Source organism: Vipera berus (assembly GCF_964194415.1).
Source record: "Vipera berus genome assembly, chromosome: 1".
NCBI lineage: Eukaryota > Metazoa > Chordata > Lepidosauria > Squamata > Viperidae > Vipera > Vipera berus.
Genome location: NC_138202.1, coordinates 315,455,729 through 315,480,307, shown reverse-complemented (window position 1 = coordinate 315,480,307; position 24,579 = coordinate 315,455,729). Strand labels below are relative to the sequence as shown.

The 24,579-nt window shown below is 36.5% G+C and overlaps 1 protein-coding gene across 1 annotated transcript in view; it reads right to left on the bottom strand.

Annotated features, from left to right (window-relative positions):
• Positions 1-2,679: 2,679 nt before the first annotated feature.
• Positions 2,680-24,579, bottom strand: part of MTA3 (metastasis associated 1 family member 3) — a gene marked incomplete at its 3' end in the record, with an annotated part of 141,139 nt that continues 119,239 nt past the window's right edge. Inside the window, exons 18-19 of the mRNA XM_081315101.1 lie at positions 22,393-22,547; positions 2,680-2,830 (exon numbers count right to left, since the gene is read on the bottom strand). Of these exons, the coding sequence (XP_081171227.1) occupies positions 2,680-2,830; positions 22,393-22,547 (306 nt within the window). The remainder of the gene's footprint in view (positions 2,831-22,392; positions 22,548-24,579) is intronic.

Below are 24,579 nucleotides of genomic sequence, written 5' to 3'. Positions count from 1 at the left end.
AATATTTCTCTTAACATCATTTAGACCTTCCTATTCTTTAACAGGAGTCAAGGTGGTTCCCTAGGGTATTCCCAGGTAAATATGGACACTGGAGGGGGGACAAAAGTCATCATATGCATCATGACATCATCACACAGGTTACAGGATATATGTAATTTGCATAATTTGAATAATGAAAGAAATATCCATGTGACATTGGAGCCTATTCCAGGTTCCCATGCATGTAGTCCAGTACATAAATATTATAGCCCAGATACAGGAGGCTTTATGAAGGGAGGGGGAAGCTTAATCAGCTTTTATTCCAAATACGATAGTGGTGATATTACTCTTACAGTAATGAAAGCACTTCAGCAATGACATTTCAGTAATCCTTCACCAAGGGTGCAAGCTAAGAGGGAATTTTGATCTGCATACTATAGGGATTGATGGGGATAATCTTATTTGATTATGCTTACTGAATTAATTCATGGAAGATGCAAGTTCTGAACTTGGAGTTTCTACATTTGTAACCTACTGGCTGGTACTGTGCATTTCCCATTGAAGTCAATGAAATTTATCTCTCAGGCTATTCTAACATTAACTCCCTTTTTGCATATATGGCTAGATAAATAGATATCTATTTATCTAAATAGGTATCTATTTCACAGAACACGTGAAAGAGTTTTCCAGTTCGCTAAAGGAAGTATATAAAGGAAGTTTATAAATGCCAAACCATTACCACCATCATAAAGTTTGCTACACTGAGTATCATGATTCGCTTCAATGCATTTGTCTTATTTTGAGAAGGGAATAGGGACATAAAATCCCATTTAGCACATGTCATCTGGAAAAGTGAACATTACTGTTACGGTTTAAGCCTTACAACAGTAATGAAATGAGCTTTTCCCATTCATGGGCTTTCCTTATGGCATAACTTATTAAAAATGCCACACTTGGGCCCTTTGCTAATTAACTTGTGGAAAAGGTGAGGAAGAGAGAGATTTTTAGATGAATACTTATGAGGCAGGAATAGAAGTAACTTCTGGAAAAATTAAGGAAGGGGGAGAGTTTTAGATGAATACTTATGAGGCAGGAAAAGAAGTAAGAAGTAGTTACTAGTTAATATTGTTAACCAACAAAACAAAACAGAAGCAAGGTGAGCATTCTATAACCTTCCTGAGATTTCTGAATTACAGTTGATTGTCCTTCATGAAAAGAAAAGAAAAATTGCAAAGAGGCTCTTCATAAAGACTCAGATACAGGAAATTTGTGTATCAAAGTTGGGTTACCATTAAATCTCAATGCTGGGCAGGATTATGAAAAGTTTAAGGCAACTCAATCATAGTTTCACATCTGCAACTTTGCCCTTCAGCAAAGAGGACCTCTGCATTTTGGGACCAAAATTTATGTTTTTATTGTCCCCAGTCTGAAGACTTTGTCTCATGCTGTATCCATGACCAGAATCTAAAGTTGCCTCATATCGACTATAATCCATGACCAGAATATCTCCTATCAGAAAATTGAGTTGAAGGACAGTTATAGAAACCCAAGCAGTGTGTAAAAAAAAACCACCTATCATAGTGAATTGTAAGCTGTCACCATTGCTTTAGAGGGATTTGGCACCACTCAAGATAGATTACATTGTTCTTGGTGTTTAGCTGCAGTCTAAAGGAAAGATGGATCTGGGGAATTACAAAAAGCAGTTCTGTAGGCCAAATGTGGAAAAAAACAGTAGATGGAGGGGAGAGGAGACAGGGTCTGTTTTACTTTAGGTAGAGAGTTATTTGAAATGTATGTCTTTCTCCAACCTAGGCAATTACAATTTATTTTTCAAAGCCACTTCCCCATCAACTATCAAGGGGGAACCTTGTTTATCTGAGCTACTGGAGAGGACCACTAAATTATGCATCTGTTTCTATAAATAATGATAGACACAGAGTTAAAGTTCCATTAAAGAAATAACTCTCAGCCCTAGCAGTTCCTATCCATAAAAACCATGGTGAAACATTGCTCGTGTTCAGGATATAACAGAAAAATATCTTTTAGAGATCTTTACTGATGATGTTTGGATGTATAATTCAGACCGTATATGCTGATTTTTCAGACAGCTTTGCCCCTTTTCTTCCTCTCCACTTCAGTAATAGATTAGATTCTCTGCATTGATGAAACTGCTATGTCTCAAGGACAGCACCTTAAAATAAAGATTAGGCAATGCAATTTGGCAATTGTGCTTCAACAGACATAGCTCCAAAGTTAGGATGGGCTAGTGCAATATATGCAGACCTTCAAAAGGCAGCACTTCTCTGAATAGATGAAATGTATTGTCACTATGAGATAGTCTTGGCAGAAGAAAGTTCATCAGTAACCAGTAGATTTTTAAATTTGCCTGAAAAAAGGCATTTTCTGTTTCTTCATCAATGAAAAGAGACTGCAATTATTAGTGCACTGAAGAGACATTTAGGTAAGTCATTCACTATCCTTCTTTGCTTTATCACAAAGTTCTTTTTTGCATTTAGGACAGGACCGCAATCTGAGTTTTCTTCCTTAGTAAAATAAGCCCCAGACGTGCCCTCAATTGTTGTAGTGATGTAAGGACATAGAAAACAACAGACTTCTGCCCAGCTTCCAAAAATGTTTGGTTATGGGAGGGGGGGGTGTTGAATGGTGGAGCTTTTAAAAATAACCACAAAAAAAGAAGTTTCACTGTTGTGTCTTCATCTGTGAATGACTGCTCAAATTCTCTTGAGTCTCTTTGTGAGTCATAAGGGCCTTTGCCTTCCTCAGAATTAAAGTGCATGGCATTCTGCAAGCTCTTTTCAGCTGGGATCGCGTAAACTGCTTACGGCGTTTTCTGTAGAGAAAAAGAAAATAGACAAATGGAGGGATAAGTCATTTATTAAGAATAACTACATAATCCTTATGTCTGTAAGAGGAATGTTAATAATCGATGAAGGGCTCAGAGGAAATATATTATAAAGGAAATTGACTGATAGTGAAATCCTGTATGTTTCTATGCAGCACTAAGCCCTATCAGAATCAGAGAGTTCATTCCCAGAAAGACTTCTTCATTTCCCAAAGTTTGATTCAATTCACAATATCAGGATGAGCCTTGGTGGAGCAGTGGGCTAATGCCTCCTTAAGTAACACCAGCTGCCTGCAATTATTGCAGGTTCGAGTCCCACCAGGCTCAAAGTTGACTCAGCCTTCCATCCTTCCGAGGTAGGTAAAATGAAGACCCAGATTGTTAGGGGCAATAAGCTGACTTTGTAATAATGTCGCTTGGGGGGGCAAAAGCCCTAATAAGCAGGCATATACATAGAATGAAGGCTATTGCTAAGCACATTTGATTTGTGCTTAGATTGTAAGCCACCCTGAGTCTTCAGAGAAGGGTGGGATATAAATGGGATTTAAAAAAAAACTTCCCCCATGGTTACTGGTTAGGATTAGTATGTGCTACTATCAGAATTGCAGGTGTTGTGCTGCTGAATTTACTACTGAAGACCACAAGCAGGAAGATGCTACTTTTATTCAAATAAACATCTATATCTAGTTGGCCCACAGTGGAAACAAAATACTGAATTGGACAGATATTTTGTTAGGTCCAGCAATGCTTTTCTTAGGTTTATAAGATTTATAAGAAAACTATCTATAATAATTGTATGATATTTGAGTTTGCAATACAGTATAATGCTTCCATACTGGCATCATACTTCTAATTGACATGGAACTTTTCCAAATGATTGAAAATTTCCATAGATATAATTTTTTTCATTGCCAGAATTAACTGAATTAATTAAATTAATTTAGATTAACCAATTAACTAAAACCAAAATCCCAAAATAGGTAAAGAAATTAACTTTTTGAGAAATCCTTTTGGAAGAAAAAAGTTGAAATCTTTGTATAAATAATGTGACATGTTTTAAATACCTCAATTTTTACAGTTCCGTAAATATGATATATGTCTGAAATCAATGCCTAACTCACACCTATCTTGGATATAAGAATACATAAAAACCCTAAAATTGGTGATTTAATTGTTAAATTGCATCATATTAATATCTCAAAATTTCAGAAAATATCCATTACTTATGCCCAAATTCGAATAGTCCACCACATAAAATCACAGTTGAACTCACTAGTTTAAAATTTGACATAAATTTTAGAAGACTCCCTTATAAATGGATTCATCATCAAGCTATACCATGGATTGTTTTAGCCATAGTTTGTTAAACAAACACACTGGCTATCTTCACATTTCAGGCAAAACCAAAATGTATTTTTGTTCAGAAAGAAGTACAAATTCTCCCATTGTAAGTTTTGGGGCACTGCCATTATATGCATGTCTGGTTGGATTGCTACAATAAGTTATTGTGTCAAATTCTGGACTAGTATGTAAGGTAAACCAAACCCAGACAGCCATGGAGAAGGTGAGTATTAACTTTAACTGAGACTGTCTTATTGTAAAGTACTCTTTCCAGGTTAACTATTATTTTATTTAATAAATTGATCTGACCGCCTATCTTACATGTGTGACTGGGTGGCTAACAATTAAAAAAAACAGAATAAAAATACAACCAATAATTAGAACCAAATAATTAGAACCAAATAATACCATGAAAGGTCATGATAGGATATGAGCAGGTATTCCGCATCTCCCAGATGGCAGCTCGTTATCCAATTAATGCAATTATGCTCCATCAGCCTCACAAGTAAGGAGATATGATTTGAGTTATGTTGTTCAAACAGTGCCATCTTTGTAATGAGGAAATACCAGGGGATTATTCTGTGTTTAGCCTGCATAAGATTGTGTATGCTGTAGTCAGTCTTCCTATTTAAGCCATGAAAAATTTTGAGGTGGGGCATTAATACTTTCTGTATATAATCTGATTTATGGTTTAATTGATTGAAGTTGCTAAATAAATCTTTGGTCAATAAAGCTTTCAGTGGGCCACATATACCTCTACTCCATGTATCTTATTAACTACAACATGAAGATATCCACCTCATCATTTCTAAAGGTCAGGTCCACATGATGCAGCCTCCCTGCTTCTCAGTATTCACTAAATTTAACTTTTCCAACTTTCAGTGCTATCCTGATTTGATTCTTGATGTACAAACTGATGTTCATCCCTCATTCATTGTTAAAGTGATCAGGGGCTGATGTTTGCCAGGTTCTTATGCCCTGTCAATGCAGCAGTGAGAACACCCCCTCATCCTGAGACCTGGTAATGCTTTGGCTGCAGGAGACACCAGACACAATTCATTTATATAGCAATATCTGCCTGCATAGTACCTGAGCCACACCTGCAATTCAGACATTACTCAGACTCCTTACATATGCTGGAATACGGTCTTATGGAAGACCAGTAGACCTTGCTATTTCTCCATAATATTATGTTCTATTATTTTCCTTTCATTTCTTTCTCAGGAACTGGCTGGGAAATTCCGGGAGTTGAAGTACACGTATTTGAAAGATGCTAAGTTTGGCAACACACTGGTCTAGAGTATTAGGTACCTCACCTAGTTTATATTATCTGTCTATTTGATCAGCTTTGACACTTATCTGCTCATCTAAATTATTAATAAAAAAAATTGAAGAGTATTAATCTGACATTCCAACCCTGCAACATCTTTTTAGTAACCTTGCTAGTTTTTGAGGAAGAAACACTGATGAGCATTCTATGTTGTTTTGCAGGGTATGGTCAAAGAAGTCAAGATGGCATCTACAATTGTGTATAATCTAAGCCCCATACATTTTTATGCATCGATACACAAAAACAGATTTTGATTACACTTCCATGACCTCCATCATGATTTTTTTTTAATCATATCCTGCAGACACCCATGCTCTGAAGAGTTCTTAAATTGTTCTTAAATTGATCAGATTGGATCCTGTAGTTCTTAAATTGTCTGTTGCTCCATCTAAACCACATGCTACTCTGCCTATACTTACAAGCTTGGTAATGTCATAAGGAATTCTGTTATAAGCATGCACAAATTCACTAATATTTGAACATAAATGAGCCAAATAAAAATTGGATGCTAACATACATATGTGGTGTTTTTTTTTACAATGACAAAAATGTGCCAAGCTATGCCACCCACTTTTCTCCACTCCTGCAATGTTCAATCTTCTAATATATCTTTGGTGGTGGTGGTGGGGAAAACCTGCACTTCTACTTTCCAGGGCAAAAGTTAACATTTTGTGGTATGTACCATGATGGTACAATTACAATTTTGCCCATTATTTGTTCATGTCACACAATTTAAATCACACTATTGTGTGATACTATTGTGACTTCTTTGGCCAAATAGTGTAAACATCTCTGCATATATATATTTTTGAGCCCTTTAAATTAGATTTTCATTAACAGAGGATGATTATCTGTAGGATATTAGGATTCCCTACTTTGCGGTTAGACAGCTTGACAAAGTATTGCTATAGTTTTGAATGACAAAGAAGAAGAAAGATAAAGACTCTAGCTCATTTTCTCTTTGAAATATATTTTTATCAAAAAGGCAATAATTGGGGACAGCACTGGTAACTGTCTAGGAAGTTCAATTTCCCGTTGCTTTATCCTATTTTAAATATGGATTTTACAGTGGCAATTAATTCAGTATGGTTAAGAGTAAAACATATTATTTGGTGCTCGTATGAGAAGCCACTTTTGAAGAGGGGGGATCACATGTTGCCCCTTCTAGTTGCTTTGAGAATTCTTGAAGTGTGTAGAGGACAAGGAACTGCCAGATTCTCATGGATTTAATTAGATACTTTTCAGAGATCCGTGTATGAGGAGACCATGCAGCCTTGGGTATAGATAGACAGGTTCATGTGCTTGAACACGTAAAGCACATTTGTTTGGTATTAAAAGATACAACACTAGTCTGGGGAAAGAGAGTGTCCTAAGAAAAAAGTTACCTGAGCCGGGATAGGTGGCAAACAAATCTAACAAACAAATAGTATTCTTTCGAGCTACTCGGTACATGGAACCACTATCCATGCACATCACTACTGCCTTAGTTGTCTTCTTTATAGCAATAGCATTTAGATTTATGTATCACTTCATAGTACTTTACAGCCCTAAGTGGTTTACAGAGTCAGCATATTGCCCCCAACAATTTGGGTCCTCATTATATACATGTGCCATGGAATTCTCAGTCTTCCATCCTTCTTAAGATGGTAAAATATGACCCAGATTGTTGACTCTGTAAACCACTTAGAGAGGGCTACAAAACTAATAATAACTATTGCTATACCTACATGCAGTAGGTAGAGCAACAAACAATTTTTACAACAACATATATATTCATTATGCAAGAGGAATATATAGAAAGTGTAAGCAATATATTGATATTGCTAATTATTACAAATCAATAGTACAATCTTATGCATGTTTACTAATCAGTATGATCCATTTGGGGTCTTAATGGGAATTATTCTCATTCTTTAAGGATTGTGGTTAAAGCTCCCCCCCCCTTCAGAAAAATGTACTTTCTGGGATCAGAGTAACTTCCCTGTTGCTAAATTTTAGAAAAGATGTTAAAACCTGGATTTTTAAGGGAACACTAGGAGTGATGCTGCTATGGGCAATGCACCTTGATCATAGGTTTTTCCTTGGTGCTTGATTGTTCCTCAGATCGCAAAGGATTTGTAACTGCAATTGTAACTACGTTGTTATGGTAGTTCATTTGTATTGTTAGTGCAAGAGAGCAGTGTAATCTCTCAGAATCTTTACGGCTTAGAACAGCATATAAATCCTATGAATAAATGAGCTAAAAACAAGGGAGAATAATTATCAGCTTTGGTTTTCTCACATATTGTCATATTTAAAATCCCAAACACCTTGTACTAAAGAATGAATTAGGCTTTACAGTTTATCCCATTTACAAGGACATTCATACATTTCAATACAAATTCTTAACCAAAAAAATAGCAAAACACATTTTTGTCAACTGCTGTATTTTTCTTCCTTTTTGGCTTGAAATGCTAGAGAGTTAGCCTGGTATATATCACAATATGGATTTTGGCTGTTCTTTTCCTATCATAGTCACCATGCTTATACTTTTTTCCCCCAAGATACTAGTAACTAGAGATCCATCCATATAATCAGGCATCAAAATGGAAGAAGGGAGAAGTCAATAGTCAGGATAATAGTAATGGTGAGGCATTTCTCCAAATAATCATAAGTTGCAAATTGGACTAACCCCAAAGTGACTTGCTGTTCCTACAGCTCTGGACTGAGGCCACAAAGCAGACACAATGCATTTTATGCACCCTAGAAATGACTAACCAACATGCTGTAGGAATCTGAACCATCTTCTCATCCATTTAACTCAATGTTATATATTTTGCTTGGCAGTGGCTCACCAGTGAATTTTTGTCAGACCTATTTGGAGATGGCAAACTAAGGGTCCCAGACTTATCGATGGCCTTGCCCAACATTAGATCCTGTGAAATTTTAAGAAGTAAACAGTTCATTAGTTTTGCTGCTAGCATCTTCTGTTTAACACTGAATGACATTCTGAACTCCAGGGACCATTATTCTACCTGTAAATCTGAAAAGCAGTTTGAAGTTTGAGACAGTCTAAGAGATGTCACTAGGCACACATTTCATGCTGTCCCATAAATTCTTGATAGTGTTTCATTCTTGTAGAGTGGTGCAAACATGATTTTGCATGGAAGGAATAGGAATACTAAAGCAAATTCCTTGGAGGTATTATTTGTTCTATTGTGATATTATTATGGTTGACAACCTGCAATTTATGATATTCAAGAGCAAGCAAACACACAAGGGACTAGTTCCATGGCCACAGCATCATTCTAAGTATCACAACCACTGATATAAATAGATAAGAAGCTACTTCATTATTATCAGTGGATGTTTTTCCGCCCTTGATGATCTTCAACAGACCTAGGAGAATATTTATGCTGGGAAATTGCTGTCTGTCTTAAAAATGACATCAATTTAAAAACAGACTATCCTTTCTTTGAAAATCTTAAGGTTCCTGTGGTATATTAAACAAACAAACAAATAAATAAGACATTTTTTTAAAGCAGGGGAGACGGAGTCAAAGAAAGAAATGGTTTTTTTTTTTTAGCATAAATTTGTTTGTATTGTATTTTAATCTTAGCTAAATGCTGGAGGAAAAATCTATGCCAAAAGTTCGATCAAGCTTTGAGCCAGTTCTGTTCCTTATGTCTTTATCTTATCCTTCATTTTTGATCATGTATCATTTGAGCCTCTGAACTTCTTATAGTCTCAACAACTTTTAAAGTTTAAAAATGTCCTGCTCATCTATAGGACTCTATACTTTCTCACTTGGTTCCCTGGTTGCTAGAGTATTGTAATGAAATAAACTCCTTAGTTCCTTTGGCCCACTCTAGCTGAGGTTGCTGCTAAACAAGAGATCTCTACTGTGAATGAAAGGACTCTATATAAAGCTTTAAACTAAAAACTATTTATTTTCTACATGTTACTGCTTCTTTCATAGGCTCCCTAATACATAAACCTGTGTTGTTGTCCCCATAACTACCATGCCCATTAGTTATGCTGTAATAATCCATGAGGAAGAATGAAGAGTATTATTCACAAATCTTCACAACAAGGAACAATGGACACATTTTATATTCTGGAATGATGAAATGTGACTCTTTAAATTCTTTTAAAACCAGGAGGAGCTGCAGAAAGGAGATTAAAAACAAATCAAGATGGTGACCATGATTGTGTGATCAAAACCATGCCTATTTTATGTGATACCTGTAACAAAGACATGGACTTTGATCACATGATGTCAGCCCTAAGATGCAGACTACATCAAGAAATAGGCTCCAGGTAGACTAAAATAATTTTTATTTAGATTGGTTATAATAACTTGATCTTGCAAGCCTGCAGGTGCTTTCTCTCCTCTCTTTCTCTTATTTTGATGTGAATTGGGGGGGGCAGGGATGTCTATTTGTAATGTTTTTGTAATCACCTCCCATCGTTGAGATTCAAGTAATGTTTCCCATACTTTCTATATGTGACCATGATAACCATCATGTCTATTTGATACGCAAACCCATATATACAACCTGTGGACGTCCCATACACAATTAATTTTTTAGACTATTTGGCTCTGCAGGACAATCTGTATTATGCTAAATTCAAATCTGAAATCCAGAGCTGTAAAAGAGATACAGTATAGCCAGTTTAGTCTGGTAGTTAATGCACTAAGCTAGAACCTAGGAGACAGTGAGTTGCAGTCCCAAATTAGGCACAAAGCCAGCAGGGTGAACTTACATCGGTCACACTCTCTCAGCCCTGGGAAGCAGGCAATGGCAAACAACTTCTGAAAAATCTTGCCAAGAAAACTGCAGAGAGACTAGTCCAGACAGTTGCCAGTAGTCAACAATGAGTTGATCGCACCAAAAATAAACAAACAAAAGTAGAAGAGATACTGCAGACTATTTAGAAACAGGAATCAGATTTAAAGCATTTACTCGACTTATTATTCATAAAATACTAGTTCATTATATTGGTCAATTTATTCCAGTGTGACACTGAATCAAAGGCCAAAGTACATAAACTAGTGAAGTGCTGAGCTTATTTCTTGTTATTTGCTGGTTTCAATGGATCTGTGGGTATTGCAGGACAAAGGTGGATAACAAGGAAGAGGATGAGGGTTTCAGTGGATGATGAAACTAATAAGCTTGTCAACCCTTTTAAATACACAGTTTTTTCCACCCCCACAAAGCTTTAGTTTGTAAACCTTTATGACGTGCAAGAACACTATGTTTTCTAGATAATGATCCAAGAACTCTGAAGTATTTAGAGATTATTTATTATACAAAAATATACCATGAATAAAGTAGCTTTCCTAGAAATCTTAGGGCAAGCACTGCATAGAAAATCCAGAAATATAATAACCATAGAATTGAGTCCACTGTTCCTTCTGCCCCTTTCTTTTTACTTTCATGGATTAGTGAAATAGTAGATATCGCCCTTGATTAATAGCATAGAATGATTAAGGGAAAAAGCTTGAAGAATCAATCCAATTTAGGAATAGCTGTAGGTAGGGCATTGAGAAAAGTATACTTCCCTCTTCACTTTATTATTTCAGATTTATTTTTAACTATCAGAGCCATCTTCTACACAGAGAAAAGATACATTCTAAAAAAATATTTTGTAGAATAAATTATAAAGAGAATGGAGGAAATACTTGTTTGGATTCAGAACTAGGCAGACTTGGAACTGTTTAAAATTTGGAGTGGAAAATATAAGGAAATCTTAGGGTTCCAGGCTAGACTAGGAAGTCAGAAAATACCCAGGAAGATGGCAGTGGCAAATCCCTTCCGAATGGTTGCCAAGAAACACGTCCATGAAATCATCTAGAATTGAACACAACTCAAAGGAGGCATTCTGTATTACTCTTACTAATTCCCTTTCCCATAAATTGCAACTGCAAACATTAATATGAGACATTTTGGAGGACCTCAGTTACTATATAAATTTTCCTGTCCTTCATTTTTTATGTGCCAAATTTCACTAGAGATTTAATGCCTTTTTTTTTAACGTTCACTCTGAACACAGTTTATCATCTAGTTTCTTGGTACTTTATTACAGCTTTGTGTACATGTGTGTTTTGCCTTTGTTTTTGGCACTGCAAATATTGCCTGACTGCAAAACAACCGTAACTCAATGTTTTCATCTTCCACAAAATTACTGCCATGGTTTTAAAACCTTAAAAAGAATGGATTTTTGCCCCCCAAATATCCCTTTTAAAAGACTGATGTTTCTGAAGCAGTACAAGCACTGAAGATATAAATAAATGAAATTATCTGATTGTTTTCTTACCAGACTAAATATTTGAATCTTTCAGACTGAAGACACAGTCCACTATCAGGATAATACAGATTCCTCCAGTATCCTTCATGGTGAAATAACCAGATGAATCAGCCCATATATAGAAGATTGTTAAGCATTTTAAGGAAGGAAGTACTACAGTTTTAATCAATGTCACTAGAAGTACTGTATGTTCACTTAATCAGGGGAAATGTTTATGACAGATAGATTTGAAAGAGCAGTAAAAGTAATTTGCACACTTACACACTCAGTGGAGCAAAACTGTGCAGATGGGTACTAATGGAAAAGGAAAGGAAAGGGTATCTTTTCACCTTAATTCTGAATTTTTCTCTCCAAGATCTGAATGACATTTCCAACTTGAATGCTCCTTTTGGAGGAGGAAAAATATTGGAACTTTTTGTGTGTACAAGTGGGTATAATCTTTACAACTCTGGTTGTCTTATTGAATAATTCTGAGTATATCTGGTTCTTGAGAGACACTCACATAAATATATGCATCTGGATGTGCACTCACAGAACAATACACAATGTGTTTTCAAAGGCATTATTTATCAAATACCAATGAATTTAAAATAATGTTAATGCAATACAATATTTTCTTTCACTGTCTGTACTGCTGAAGACTAATGAAACTGAGAGTTGGGATCCTGATATGCAATTCTATATAGGTTTCTTTTCAGAAACACAAGCTTCACTGAATTGAATGGGATTTATTCCCAGAATAGTTAGTTTAGGGCTGTAGATTACAAAATTCTGATCTAGACCATGGATGAGGAAACCACGGCAAACTTCCTAATATCAAATGCAGATAAATCTCATTTCCTACTGAAATGATAGCAATATATCTTCCCCCCACCCCAGTGAGTAGTTCAAGAATAACTACAGCAAGATTAAGTAATGTTTCAAAAAATTCCTTAAAAGAATCCTTTGCAAAGGGTGGGGATCAAATATTGTAGATAAAAGTAGAATTACTTATAAAGATTATAAAGTAGAATTATATACTGAGAAGGCAATGATTTGGAGACAAAAGCTGTTTTTAAGAACATTTTATATTAAGTGTTTCTCTAATATGATATCATTGTTGCCACTCTTACTAACATCAAAAGGTATGATCAGCAGATTTATATGAAACGGAAGATCATGCTGGCACTATAGTGAATATGTTCACAATAGAGTTGACACTTACCGTGAGAAGATTTCTAACTGCTTCCGCACTGAAATGAAACAAGCATTGAGTCATTCAAAAGTTGTTCTAGGCATATTTTTATTGGGCCATTGAAGGAAAGTCTACTGAAATAACCATTGGATTTATATAGTACTGTGCTAATTGTGTGTATAAGGATGATTAAAACTATAAAATATTAAGAATGATGCCTCTAATAGTACATGTGACTGTAGCCGTCTTCAAGCATTTTCTTATGAACACATGAAAACTCTAAAAGAATTCATGGATTGAGTTCTGTCCCCTTTATAAAGTTCAGAATCTCAGTAGCGCTCCTGATTTGATATATGATGGGCTCAGATCTGAAGAAACTTGCTGAACACAGCAGCTTAAAAGATCTACCAAATCAGAGAGAGTGCAATCAAGTGATGTTAAAAAAAAACTTCCTTCAAGAGATACATGCCTCCAAACATGGAAAATATTTTATTTCACATTTTTGTATCCCATTTTCTAATTTCATGATTTTACATCATTAAAAACAACAGTCAATAAAATGTTCAGCTTGTTCTCAACAATGTTCACTACTGCCTTATTTCTGCATTTGCTCAGCTTTCATACATTATTAATCCAAACTTCTGCTCCTCAAAAAAAAAATACACATAAATTTTGCATGCCCTTAAACATTCACCAGAATTAATGGTGGGATGATGGACTCCTTTCCACTAAAGTCCTAGAAAGTGATGAATGCAAGGAGCAGCTAATTTTTCAGGACCTAGAAACAACTGTGAAGAGAATACAAGCAAATCCTAGTTTGAATGCAGTGAAGCAAGAAGGAGAAAAAAAGTTTCTTTAAGCATACGTGGATATAAGTTTAGGATGCTTCTCATAAATAAATGTATAAAACTGTAAGTAGTCTAATATGATTGAAACTGCTGTGAAACCTTACAGGGGTAGCAATTTGGCATTCTTTAAGGGGTTTTCAGAATGTGTTAGGAGTAGACATGACTACTGAACTTGGAATCCAATCAGCTGGAGATCAACAGGTTGCTTATTCTCATGTATGGGCATACACAGTAAGTTCAATATCAACTAGTCTCTATGAGATCAGAACCTTTCTTAGGCCTGTAACTGGATTCATAATTTTGGTATGAATTATCACTACTTACACAGTTACACATTTTTTCCAAAATAATATAATATAAATTCTTCAACATAAAAATCTTTCTGTCCCTAAATATATTCCAAGAAATATTATTACTTTTCTTTCAGTGCTTTTTATGGTCAAAAGATAACTCTTTGAATGCTGCTGTTGTAATAAACCTACTGTGACTATTTGAATGCTTAACAAAATGAGATGGGGAAAAAACCCTGCAGTCCTTTATAGAATAAATATTGTATATAATCTCCAACACATTTCAATCAAAATCTTCCTTAGGAACTCTAAATATGATTTCATAAATATACCCTTCACATTTATTGTATAATTCCCAAAAAGTAATATCATAAAACAAAGGCATTTTTAAAAATGTACCTATTGCTTACAGCCAAGCTCTTATGTGAATTTCTTTATAATCTATTTTATTTTTGAATTAATATTGCAATTTTTATCCTATCTCTCTGCATGTTTGTTCTGAGAAGGTAATACTTGAAGGAAACTGGATTTCCACCAAATGTACTTTCATATTACACTGTGCAATTTTGTTCTCTTTTTGTATAGTATTTTGGGGAGGCATTATTTTTGCTTTTAATCATGTTTGAGAGAAAAAGATTGATTTTGCACTAGTGCTTCCTGAAGTAAATACATAACGTGTGAATTATGCATGGCTTTTGGTATGCATACCAAAAGTCAATGGACCAAAGTCAGTTAGGCAGATGTACATGAATAAATATTACAGTAGAAAATCTGCCTTTATATGCTGTTATGTTTGCTAGTGATATAACCTCACTATAACACAAAGGTATCCACAGCAAATACGATTGCTATTTAGCACACAAAGCTACTCTTATTTTTTTTAATTCCTAAAAATATTATATCACTCTCTTACTTCAACTCTCATTTGAATTAGTTTTTGATTTCCTGCTAATGTCAAGGTTATCTTTTTTTTCTTTCTTTTAATTTTCACACCCTTAAAAAAATTCTTAGAGAGGCAGGGAAATTGGGAGGTTTTCCCTTTATTTTTCAATTCATTGCTTAACTCATTTAATTGAAACAGATTTGGTCAAAATTAATATGTATAGTCCTGTCTTTATCAGTCACTTTCTGCCTACTATGGATTTTATGAGCTCAGGCCTAGTAAGTTAAAGATGAAAAATGGGGGTCTTTCTTTTCCACAATAATGCAAATACTGGAAATGGTATATTTTTTCTTCTATTCTCATAAGTGAGGGATCATCATCACCTTTTCATTATCACTGTCATTTTGACAGTTGGCATTAAAGGGCAACCTATGAGATATTTATTAGTGAATCTTTCTCTCCACAAGGAAAGTCTGCGTCATTCTGCCTCATAGCTTCTAAGGCCATGCTAAAAACTGAGTCTATATTACAATTCTTTCATATGAGGACAGAAAGACTAAATCAAAGCTTTTTGTTGCAGCCCACACCAAACTGAGACATATTAAATAAATAAATGTGTTCATGGTATCTTGAAGTCCTTACAAATATATAGAAATTAATAAATGGCTGTAAACCAATACGCTACAGACTGAGAACTTACATTCTTAAAAACCACTTCTACAGGTAAGTGTGCAGTATCTAGCCACATCTCAACTGCCAGCTACCATATTCTAACATATGTTTATTATAATTAATTCATGAATGTATCTATGTTAGGGGTCCCCAACCCCCAGTCCAGGGACCAATACCGGGCCGCAGCATGTCAGCAACTGGACCGCACAAAGAAGCAAAGCCTCATCCACGAGATGCAGGCAGCACACAAAACCACGCACCCTCCAGTCCATGGAAAAACCTCTCTCCTGGTGCCCAAAAAGTTGGAGACCCCTGATTTATGTGACTTGATTTATTTATTACATTGTTATATGGTACTGAATGCCTGACAGCCAACATATGAAACAATCACACTGCAAAATACTATTTAATGTTCAAACACCCCGTGTCCAATTTTCAAGTACAGATTGCTTTCCCTACACTATAGCTGCAAATAAATATCAATAGATTAGTCATTGCTTAATATCAAGAAGTAGCTTAATATATTATTGATATAATACAAATTTCTAAATACATAAAGAGGTCCATAGTCATAGTTTTGCATGAGAAAATTATCTGTCAAGACTTTGGCCATCAAATGCAAATTCTTCTTCGGGTCTCTCTCTCTCTCTCTCTCTCTCTCTCTCTCTCTCTCTCTCTCTCTCTCTCTCTCTCTCTCTCTCTCTCTCTCTCTCTCTCTCTCTCTCTCTCTCTCTGTGTGTGTGTGTGTGTGTTATATAAGAATAGGTTGTGGTATTAAAAACATGACAATAATTAAAGAGATAAGTACACACAAAAGTGCCAATAAACCTCTGTGCCAGACTAGATATAAAGACTGAATTGTCTGAACAAACAATCTGTATATCTAGAGGAATGGAGGAAGTTAATAGTGAGCTTTTTCTTCTTCATTCAATAGCTCCCCACCTTGCATAATCCTAGCCTGCTTTTATTTTTACTTTTTCTAATTCACAGAGTGGACTAGCCAGGAAGAATAATCTTTTAATTAAGAGAACAGCATCTGCAATATAAAAAGTGCATCTTTAAAAACTTTAAAATACCAATATGAAGCTTTAATAGCATCAAGGAAATATTTAAAATTATGATTATTTATGTAACACTTTTTAATGTTACAGCTTTTAAACATATATTTCTGAAGAATTTATGATAAACAAATGAAGCTGATTGGAAATCAACTAGTGGAGAATGATCATTAAACAGGAACTTTATATTTCAGTTTTGAATGTAAAATTTTTAAAATAGATATTTTCCTGTCTGTCTCTAAATGTCTTAATTTTTAGGTGACCTTTTGATATCATCCAGCAGTTATCATTCAATCTTCATTAGTTTTATCTGATTCTTTCTCAACTAGTTGCCCAGTTTGACCTATAGCCTGATTGGAACAGGAAAAAAACAAAAAAATAAAACCAAAGCTTCAGATGTCATAGCAAACAATGGCTCATTATCTGTGCTTTTGTTATGTATGTTTAAGTTGGAACAGCAATCAGATAAATAACAAGCATGTACACACACTCTCTCTCTCTCCTCATTGTGATTATTTCTAATGATTATTGGCTACTGTCAAGCCCTCCTTCACTCTGAAGAATTGAGAATGTTATTTCAGTACATTAAGAAGCAACACACAAAAAATAAAATATAAAGTTATATTACCTAAGCCTATAGGTTTGGGTGGATCAGAACTCTGGGAAATTTACAACAAATAAGGGATTCCAAATGTTGTCCTTCTATCTCTGTATATGTGTCTATATGCACACACATGTCAGTGAGGCTGAAGTTTCAAAATCTTATTCCATGTGCCTTGTTGGCAAACTACTTTTGAATTGTTAAATGCAGCTTGTCATAATTCTGAACTTAATATGCTATTCTATTCCAGCAAGTTGAATAAGCATAACATTGCCCATTTCCTTTCCATGACCAAAACACTTTTTGCCTAAATCCTTCATTTAAAATGGCCATACAGAAGAGAAAGAACAGAAATGTGGCAGTAGAGTCAACAGCTAAGGATGCTCCCTGTTCAAGGCAACAGGAAAGAAGAAGAAGAAGAAGAAGAAGAAGAAGAAGAAGAAGAAGAAGAAGAAGAAGAAGAAGAAGAAGAAGAAGAAGAAGAAGAAGAAGAAGAAGAAGAAGAAGAAGAAGAAGAAGAAGAAGAAGAAGAAACAACAACAACAACAACAACCTAGAATGGGCTATGATGGCAGAAGAAACAAGGTTAGAGTAATAGATTTATATGTTGTATGGCTGTGACATAGTAGAAAATAAGTGGGCAGCACCCGTTTGGCTACTACTGATTTCCACTGACTGGCAATGGTTCCCCTGAGTTTCGGGAAAGGGCTTATCTCATTCATACTTAGTGATGACATGGGCTGAATCCATTATGTATTGGGTTAGGGTTAGTTGCTAAGTGAAACAGTGACTCTACTTACTATCTTACTTGGTTTTACAGGTCTGCAAAGGTTGTAAATCTGAGGACCAGTTACAAAGCTACTTTTTCCCCACTGTTTCAGCTGCAAACAGTTGCTAAGTGAAGTAGTCACTAAACAAGAACCACTTGAACATCAATTTTTAGCCCCTTACTTTCCTGAAATGTGCTAAAGTTTGATTTGTCATTAGACCCTATAAACAGAAAAATATTATAAAATGTCCTTTCTCCCTAGGGTATTTTAATGTATGTGTACCTTCAAGTCAGGACTGGGTAGTCCTTGTTTAGTAACTGCCTACTTAATTGCCAATCTCAATTTAGTCTACTTGGGCTGCTCCCTTAAATCTAGATATTTGTTCCCCCTGCAAGCTCTCCATGTGGAAGTTGCAAACTTTCAAAACAAAAAAGAGGCCATGCTCCCTTTAAGATAGATTTCTTCATCTCCCTAACTCTCTCACTGAATCCCCATTATTGTCTCTTATGGTTTTAGGCTTTAACAATTAGGTATGATAATTGCTGATAAAACATATATTGTATATTTATAACTAATAACCAGTCTTTCTTGGATTAGACATACAAGTGAATGAAATGTGCATATGCTCTAATTGCTCTGGATCTCAAAAGATCAGGGACCTGTGTGTGCCCACATTTAATGTATTTACTGCAGAAAAACATCAGCATAATAAAAACAATGCCCTGCAGCTGGGGAGGTCCACTGAGGAAATCAAAACAACCCAGATATGGTTGTGATTCTGTAATTGATTTACTTTAATTTACTTAATTTAAGCACTACCCAGCTGCAAACTGATTCTGAGCAGTGAACAATAAAGCTAAACAAAATAGGAAAATTCAATATACTGTAATATAATTACAAAAAAACCCACAAAATAATAAGGAAGGAATAAAGAATAAGAAGAGATGGTGAGTCTACTAACAATACATATACCCCTAAACATATTTGGCAGAGCCCCAACCATCCTAATCCAAGGACTGGCAGAATATCCAGGTAGCCACAAGAACATCAGGGGGACTTTGTTCCAGAGGGCAGGTTTTAGAACTGAGAAGACGCTACCTGGACCCCAATAGATGACACTATTTAATTGAAGGCTGTTGGAGCATGCCAACCCTGTCAGCTCATACTGGTCAGGCAGACCAGTGGTGGGATTCAAATATGTGAACAACCAGTTCTCTGTGTGGATGCCACTTCCGGAAGTCCATTCTGGGCCTGGCCAACAAAAAATTAGCTACCGGTTCTACCAAAGTGGTGCAAACCTGCTGAATTCCAGAGGCAGACCCATTTGAGATAGGTGGTTAGAGAGGTTAATAGGGATAGGTGTTTGTGATGTGTAAATGAGAATATGTTTAGGAAATAGTGAATTGTGGAAGAACATAGATGGGAATGACGCTAGTTTTCTTTTATTTTAGTTCTTTATACATATTTAGTATTATTAAGGATTGGTTTACTCTATATAAGCTAGAGAGTGATGGATTTTAGAGTTTATAATTGTTAGTATATGATTGTTTATGATTGCTTTTTAGATATATACCTTGTATTTTGCTCTGGGAAGTCGGGGGGGGGGGGGGAGGGGGGGAGGAGGGGAAGTAGGGGGGGGAGGCAGGGGAGGGAGGAGGGAGAGGGGGAGGGGGGAGATAGGGGGGAGGTAGGGAGGGGAGGAGGGAGGGGGAAGGGGGGGTTTTTTAAAGGAAAACTGTATTTTAAAACTTTTCAATAAAAAAAAAAAAAGAGATAGGTGGTCACTTAGATAATAGGTGATCATGTAGGTTTTTATAGGTCATAACCCGCACCTTGAATTGCATCTGAAAGCAAACTAGTAGTAGAACTTAAGCATGCCCATAATTGCCCACAGTGCTGCAATCTGGATGAGTTGATGCTTCCAAATTGACTTCACAGGCAACCACATGAACAGTGCATCTCAGTTGTCAAACTGTAACTATGACCTCTTCAATTAGGAAAGGGTGTAACTGGTACACCAGCTAGAATTATGCAAAGGCCTTCCTGGCCAAAGTCGCCATCAGCTTATTGAACTGAAGCTGACAGTTCAGGAAGATTCCAAGATCTTGCATCACTCTTGGATAAGAAAGTGCAATCCTATCCAAGATTAAAGATAGAATATTCCCAAATTCAAATGGACATAATACTTGCAGGCACTCAGTCTTGTTAAGATTGAGTCAGAGTTAGTTCCTCCCTACCCAGATCTGCATAAGCACTGGAATTAGACCTCAACAGCCTCACTTGGTTGACCAGATCAGAAGATATAATAGGATATCATTAAGATACTAGTGATATTGAACTGAAAAGCTGCAGATAATCCAATATTTTCCTAAAGATGTTGAACAAGAAGTGAATGTCAAACCCTGTGACATCTGATAAAAGAGAAACCTAGGGACTAACATTTCCCCCACTCCAGCCAACAGCAACTGGAACCAATCCCAAATGGAGGAAAATCACCATTAGATGATGACCCCAACCCACAAACTAAATCCAGAGGAATACCATGGTCAACACTATCAAAAGCCATTGAGAGATCAAGGAGCATAAGAATGGAAGTGGCACCTCCATCTCAGGACTAGCAAAGATCATCTACAAGTGCAGCCAAGCCTCTGTCCATATTGAATTCCAGCCTGAAATCTACTAAAACAGGTCTAGGTAACCCACTTCCTCTAGAGTCCCCTACAACTGCAAATAGATCATCTTCTCAACAGACTTTCCTAAAAAGAGGTTAGAGACAGTATAATAATTGTCTAAGATTGTTGGATTGGCTTTTTGATGACATCACCACATCCTTCAGAGCCAAAGATACCACCCCTTCCCTCAGAGACCATCACCATCATCTCTTGAACCCAACTGCAAGTCACCTCATTGGCTACCTTAATTAATCAGGAAGCACATGATCCAACAAAACAGGTGACAAAATTCTTCTTTGTCCACTTCTTCAAATTTACTGACTCAAACTCAAACTGGATCACAAAAGTGAGCCCCAGGGATCTTAGACCCAGTCACAAAAAAGAGGGTGAGATGCAATTACAGCTATACTTTTATTTTTAAAAACATCTCTCCCCACCACCACCCACACCTGTACAGATGCCTTTGTTTGCAGGAATCAGAAATGTGAAGCTGTCAGTTCTTCTAACCAAATGATTAAGTAGATACTCAGGATGACATTCCAATTTTCAACTGTTCTCAGATTCTTGGGGTAAATGAGGCTGAGCTGCAGATTTTTCTAAGCACTTAGATGTATATAAGCCTAAACCAGATCCACGTGCTTCTCTTGGATTTTGAAGACTGGTTTCCACCATCAGACTATTCAAGTGATGAATTACAAGTGACACTTTTTCACTGCAATCAGCACATCTTCTCTGGTAAAGCTGGATGCTTATAAATATGAATGGATGGACTTTTTTAAAAAAGGTCTGCCTTTGGTTCTTCATACCAAGATGAAGCAAATAAGGTTCTGGCAAGCAAATTAAAAAGAATAAAAATCCCACGCAATCATACAATTGTGACTCAAACACAAGAGACTCAAAGTACACAGAAGGGCATTTTCTTCCAAAAAGCCATAGTTTTCTTTCTGGAATGACTGAATAAATAAGTTATTAAAAGAAATTTAGGGATTTTATTCTTATGAGTATAATACTATAGAGACTCCCAGCAAAGTCACTGTTTTTGTCATTATACTATCAAAGGGCCACGATAAGTCTCAGAAGACAAGTGCCCAGAACTGACCCTGAGGGTAGCCGATTACTTTTCTCCATAGGAACTAATTGCACCATCAACTAATATGGCATGAATTTAAGAGTTCATGCAGGTCCTAATCCTTCTCTTTGCATGCCCCACTCCAAAGAATAAAAACTTTTACAAAGCAAGCCAGCTTCTGCCTTTGATGCAGATACTTTTACACAGAATATCTACTTAATTACTGCTTTCAGGCTTTCCATTTGGGTATGGACCTATACATTTGATTGTAACACTCCACGGAACTGGTCCCAAAGCTGCCAAACACTCTGGAGTTTGTATATGCATAGCTATCGCATGAACAGGAATGCATTTTTAGTTTTCCCCAAATTATACTAAATAACAGGGCCTACCAATGCTTTCGGTACAAGAGGACAGAAAATTTGGGACTGCTAATGTTGCTAAAACTCAGCAACCTGCATGTTCAAAAGTGAGGACTGCTGGGAATTGTAGTTGAGCAAATCTGGATTCACCACCCCCAATGTAGGCTCTTGCTCCTCTCTTTTTCTTACCTGGTCTCTTCTGTAGCAATAAATAAACCATCATCAGGAGCATTGAGCCAATTCTGTCTCTGCCTCTTGAGCAATGGCATAACACTTGGCATAAGGTCATTTGTGCCGACTTGTAGAGTTTTGCCATTAGTTGTATAGAAATCTTGTGCTGCTTGCTGAAATCAATATAAAAGGGAGAGATATCAGCAACATAGACTATAATCCAGGTAGAGAGAGTTGCCTCATTCTTTATTCAGGACAAACGGCTCTTGTCTCAGTCCTAATAATATGGCTGGGCTGGGCTGCTTGTGGGTCTAAATCACAGGCCTGCTTTTGGGAAACTTGCCTGACATATATTCCACAGCAGCCCAAGATCAATACATTGTTCCTGAACTTTTAAATATTTAATCTTAATTTGATGTACTGGCGCTGCAACAAGATGTTAATTTCTAAACACTTTTGCTGCTTAGTAATTCCTAACTGATCAGGTCTTCTGAAGACAGAAAGTTCAGTATATACAGTCTATTCAGAAAGTATTCAACCCCCCTTCACTTTTGTCAGTTTTGTTATGCTTCAGCCTGATTCTACAGTTGTTGAACTTCATTTTTTTCCCTCATTAATCTACACTCAGTACCCCATAATGACAAACTGAAAACAGAATTTTAGAAATGTCTGTACATTTATTAAAAATAAAAACATTGAAATATCACAATGGCATAAGTATTCAGACCCTTCACTCAGTACTTTGTTGAAGCACCTTTGGCCGCAGTTAGAGCCTTGATTCTTTTTGGATATGACCCAACAAGCTTTGCACACGATTGGGGGATTTTCTGCCATTCTTCCTTGCAAATACTCTCAAGCTCAGTCAGGTTGGATGGTGACCATCGGTAGACAACCATTTTCAGGTCCCTCAAGAAATAATCAGTAGGGTTCAAGTGAGGGCTTTGGCTGAGAAACTCTAGGACATTCACAGAATTGTCTCTAAGCCACTGCTATATTGTCTTGGCTGTGTGCTTAGGAACATTGTCATGCTGGAAGGTGAACCTTCAGCCTAGTCTGAGGTGCTGAGTGCTGTGGAACAGGTTTTCATTGAGGATATTCTTGTACTTTGCTCCATTCAGCTTTCTCTCAACCCTGACCAGTTCCTGCTGCTGAAAAACAGCCTCACAGCATGATGCTGTTACCACTATGCTTCACTCTTTGGATGGTACTGGGCAGGTGGTGAGCAGTGTCTGGTTTTCTCCAGACATAATGTTGAGAATTGAGGTGAAAAAATTCAATCTTGGTTTCATCAGACCAAAGAACCTTGCTCCTCATAGTCTGAGAGTCCTTCAGGTGCTTTTTTGCAAACTCCAAGCAAGCTTTCATGTGTTCCACTGAGGAGAAGCTTCCATCTAGCCACTCTGCCATAAAGTCTAGATTGATGGAGGGCTGCACTGATGGTTGTCCTTCTGGAACTCTGTCCCATCTCCACACAGGATCTCTGGAGCTCAGTCAGAGTGACCATTGGGTTCTTGGTCACCTCTCTTACTCCCTTCTTATTTCTCCCTGATTGCTCAATTTGAGCAGATGACAAGCTCTTGGAAGAGTCCTGTTGTGCCAAACTTCTTCCATTTGAAAATTATGGAGGGCTCTTCACTGCAGCAGAAATTTATTGTAGCCTTACCCATATCTGTGCCTTGCAATAATCCTGTCTCTGAGCTCTGCAGGCAGTTCTTTGACATCATGGCTTTTGCTCTGCTACAGTATGCATTGTCAGCTGTGAGGTCTTCTATAGACAGGTGTGTGCCTTTCCAAATCATGTCCAATCAATTTAATTTACCACAGATGGACTGCAATCAAGGTGTAGAAAGATGTAAGAAATGATCAAGAGAAATGGGAGGCACCAGAGCTAAATTTCAACTGTTGTTGCAAAGGGTCTGAATACTTATGCCAATGTGATAGTTCAGTTTTTTCTTTTTAATAAATTTACAGATATTTCTAAAATACTGTTTTCACTTTGTCATTATGGGGTACTGAGTGTAGATTAAGGAGAAAAAATGAATTTCAACAACTGTAGAATCAGGCTGCTGTCAACCTCCAGTTGAAAAGCCCAACCAAAGCAGAACACCAGAGTCATTGCATTCTCTAATGTATACTTTATTGGGCAAATACAAACCGGCAGGGTTAAAGGAAAGCTAGCTCTGAAGAAATGGCAGGAAGACGTTA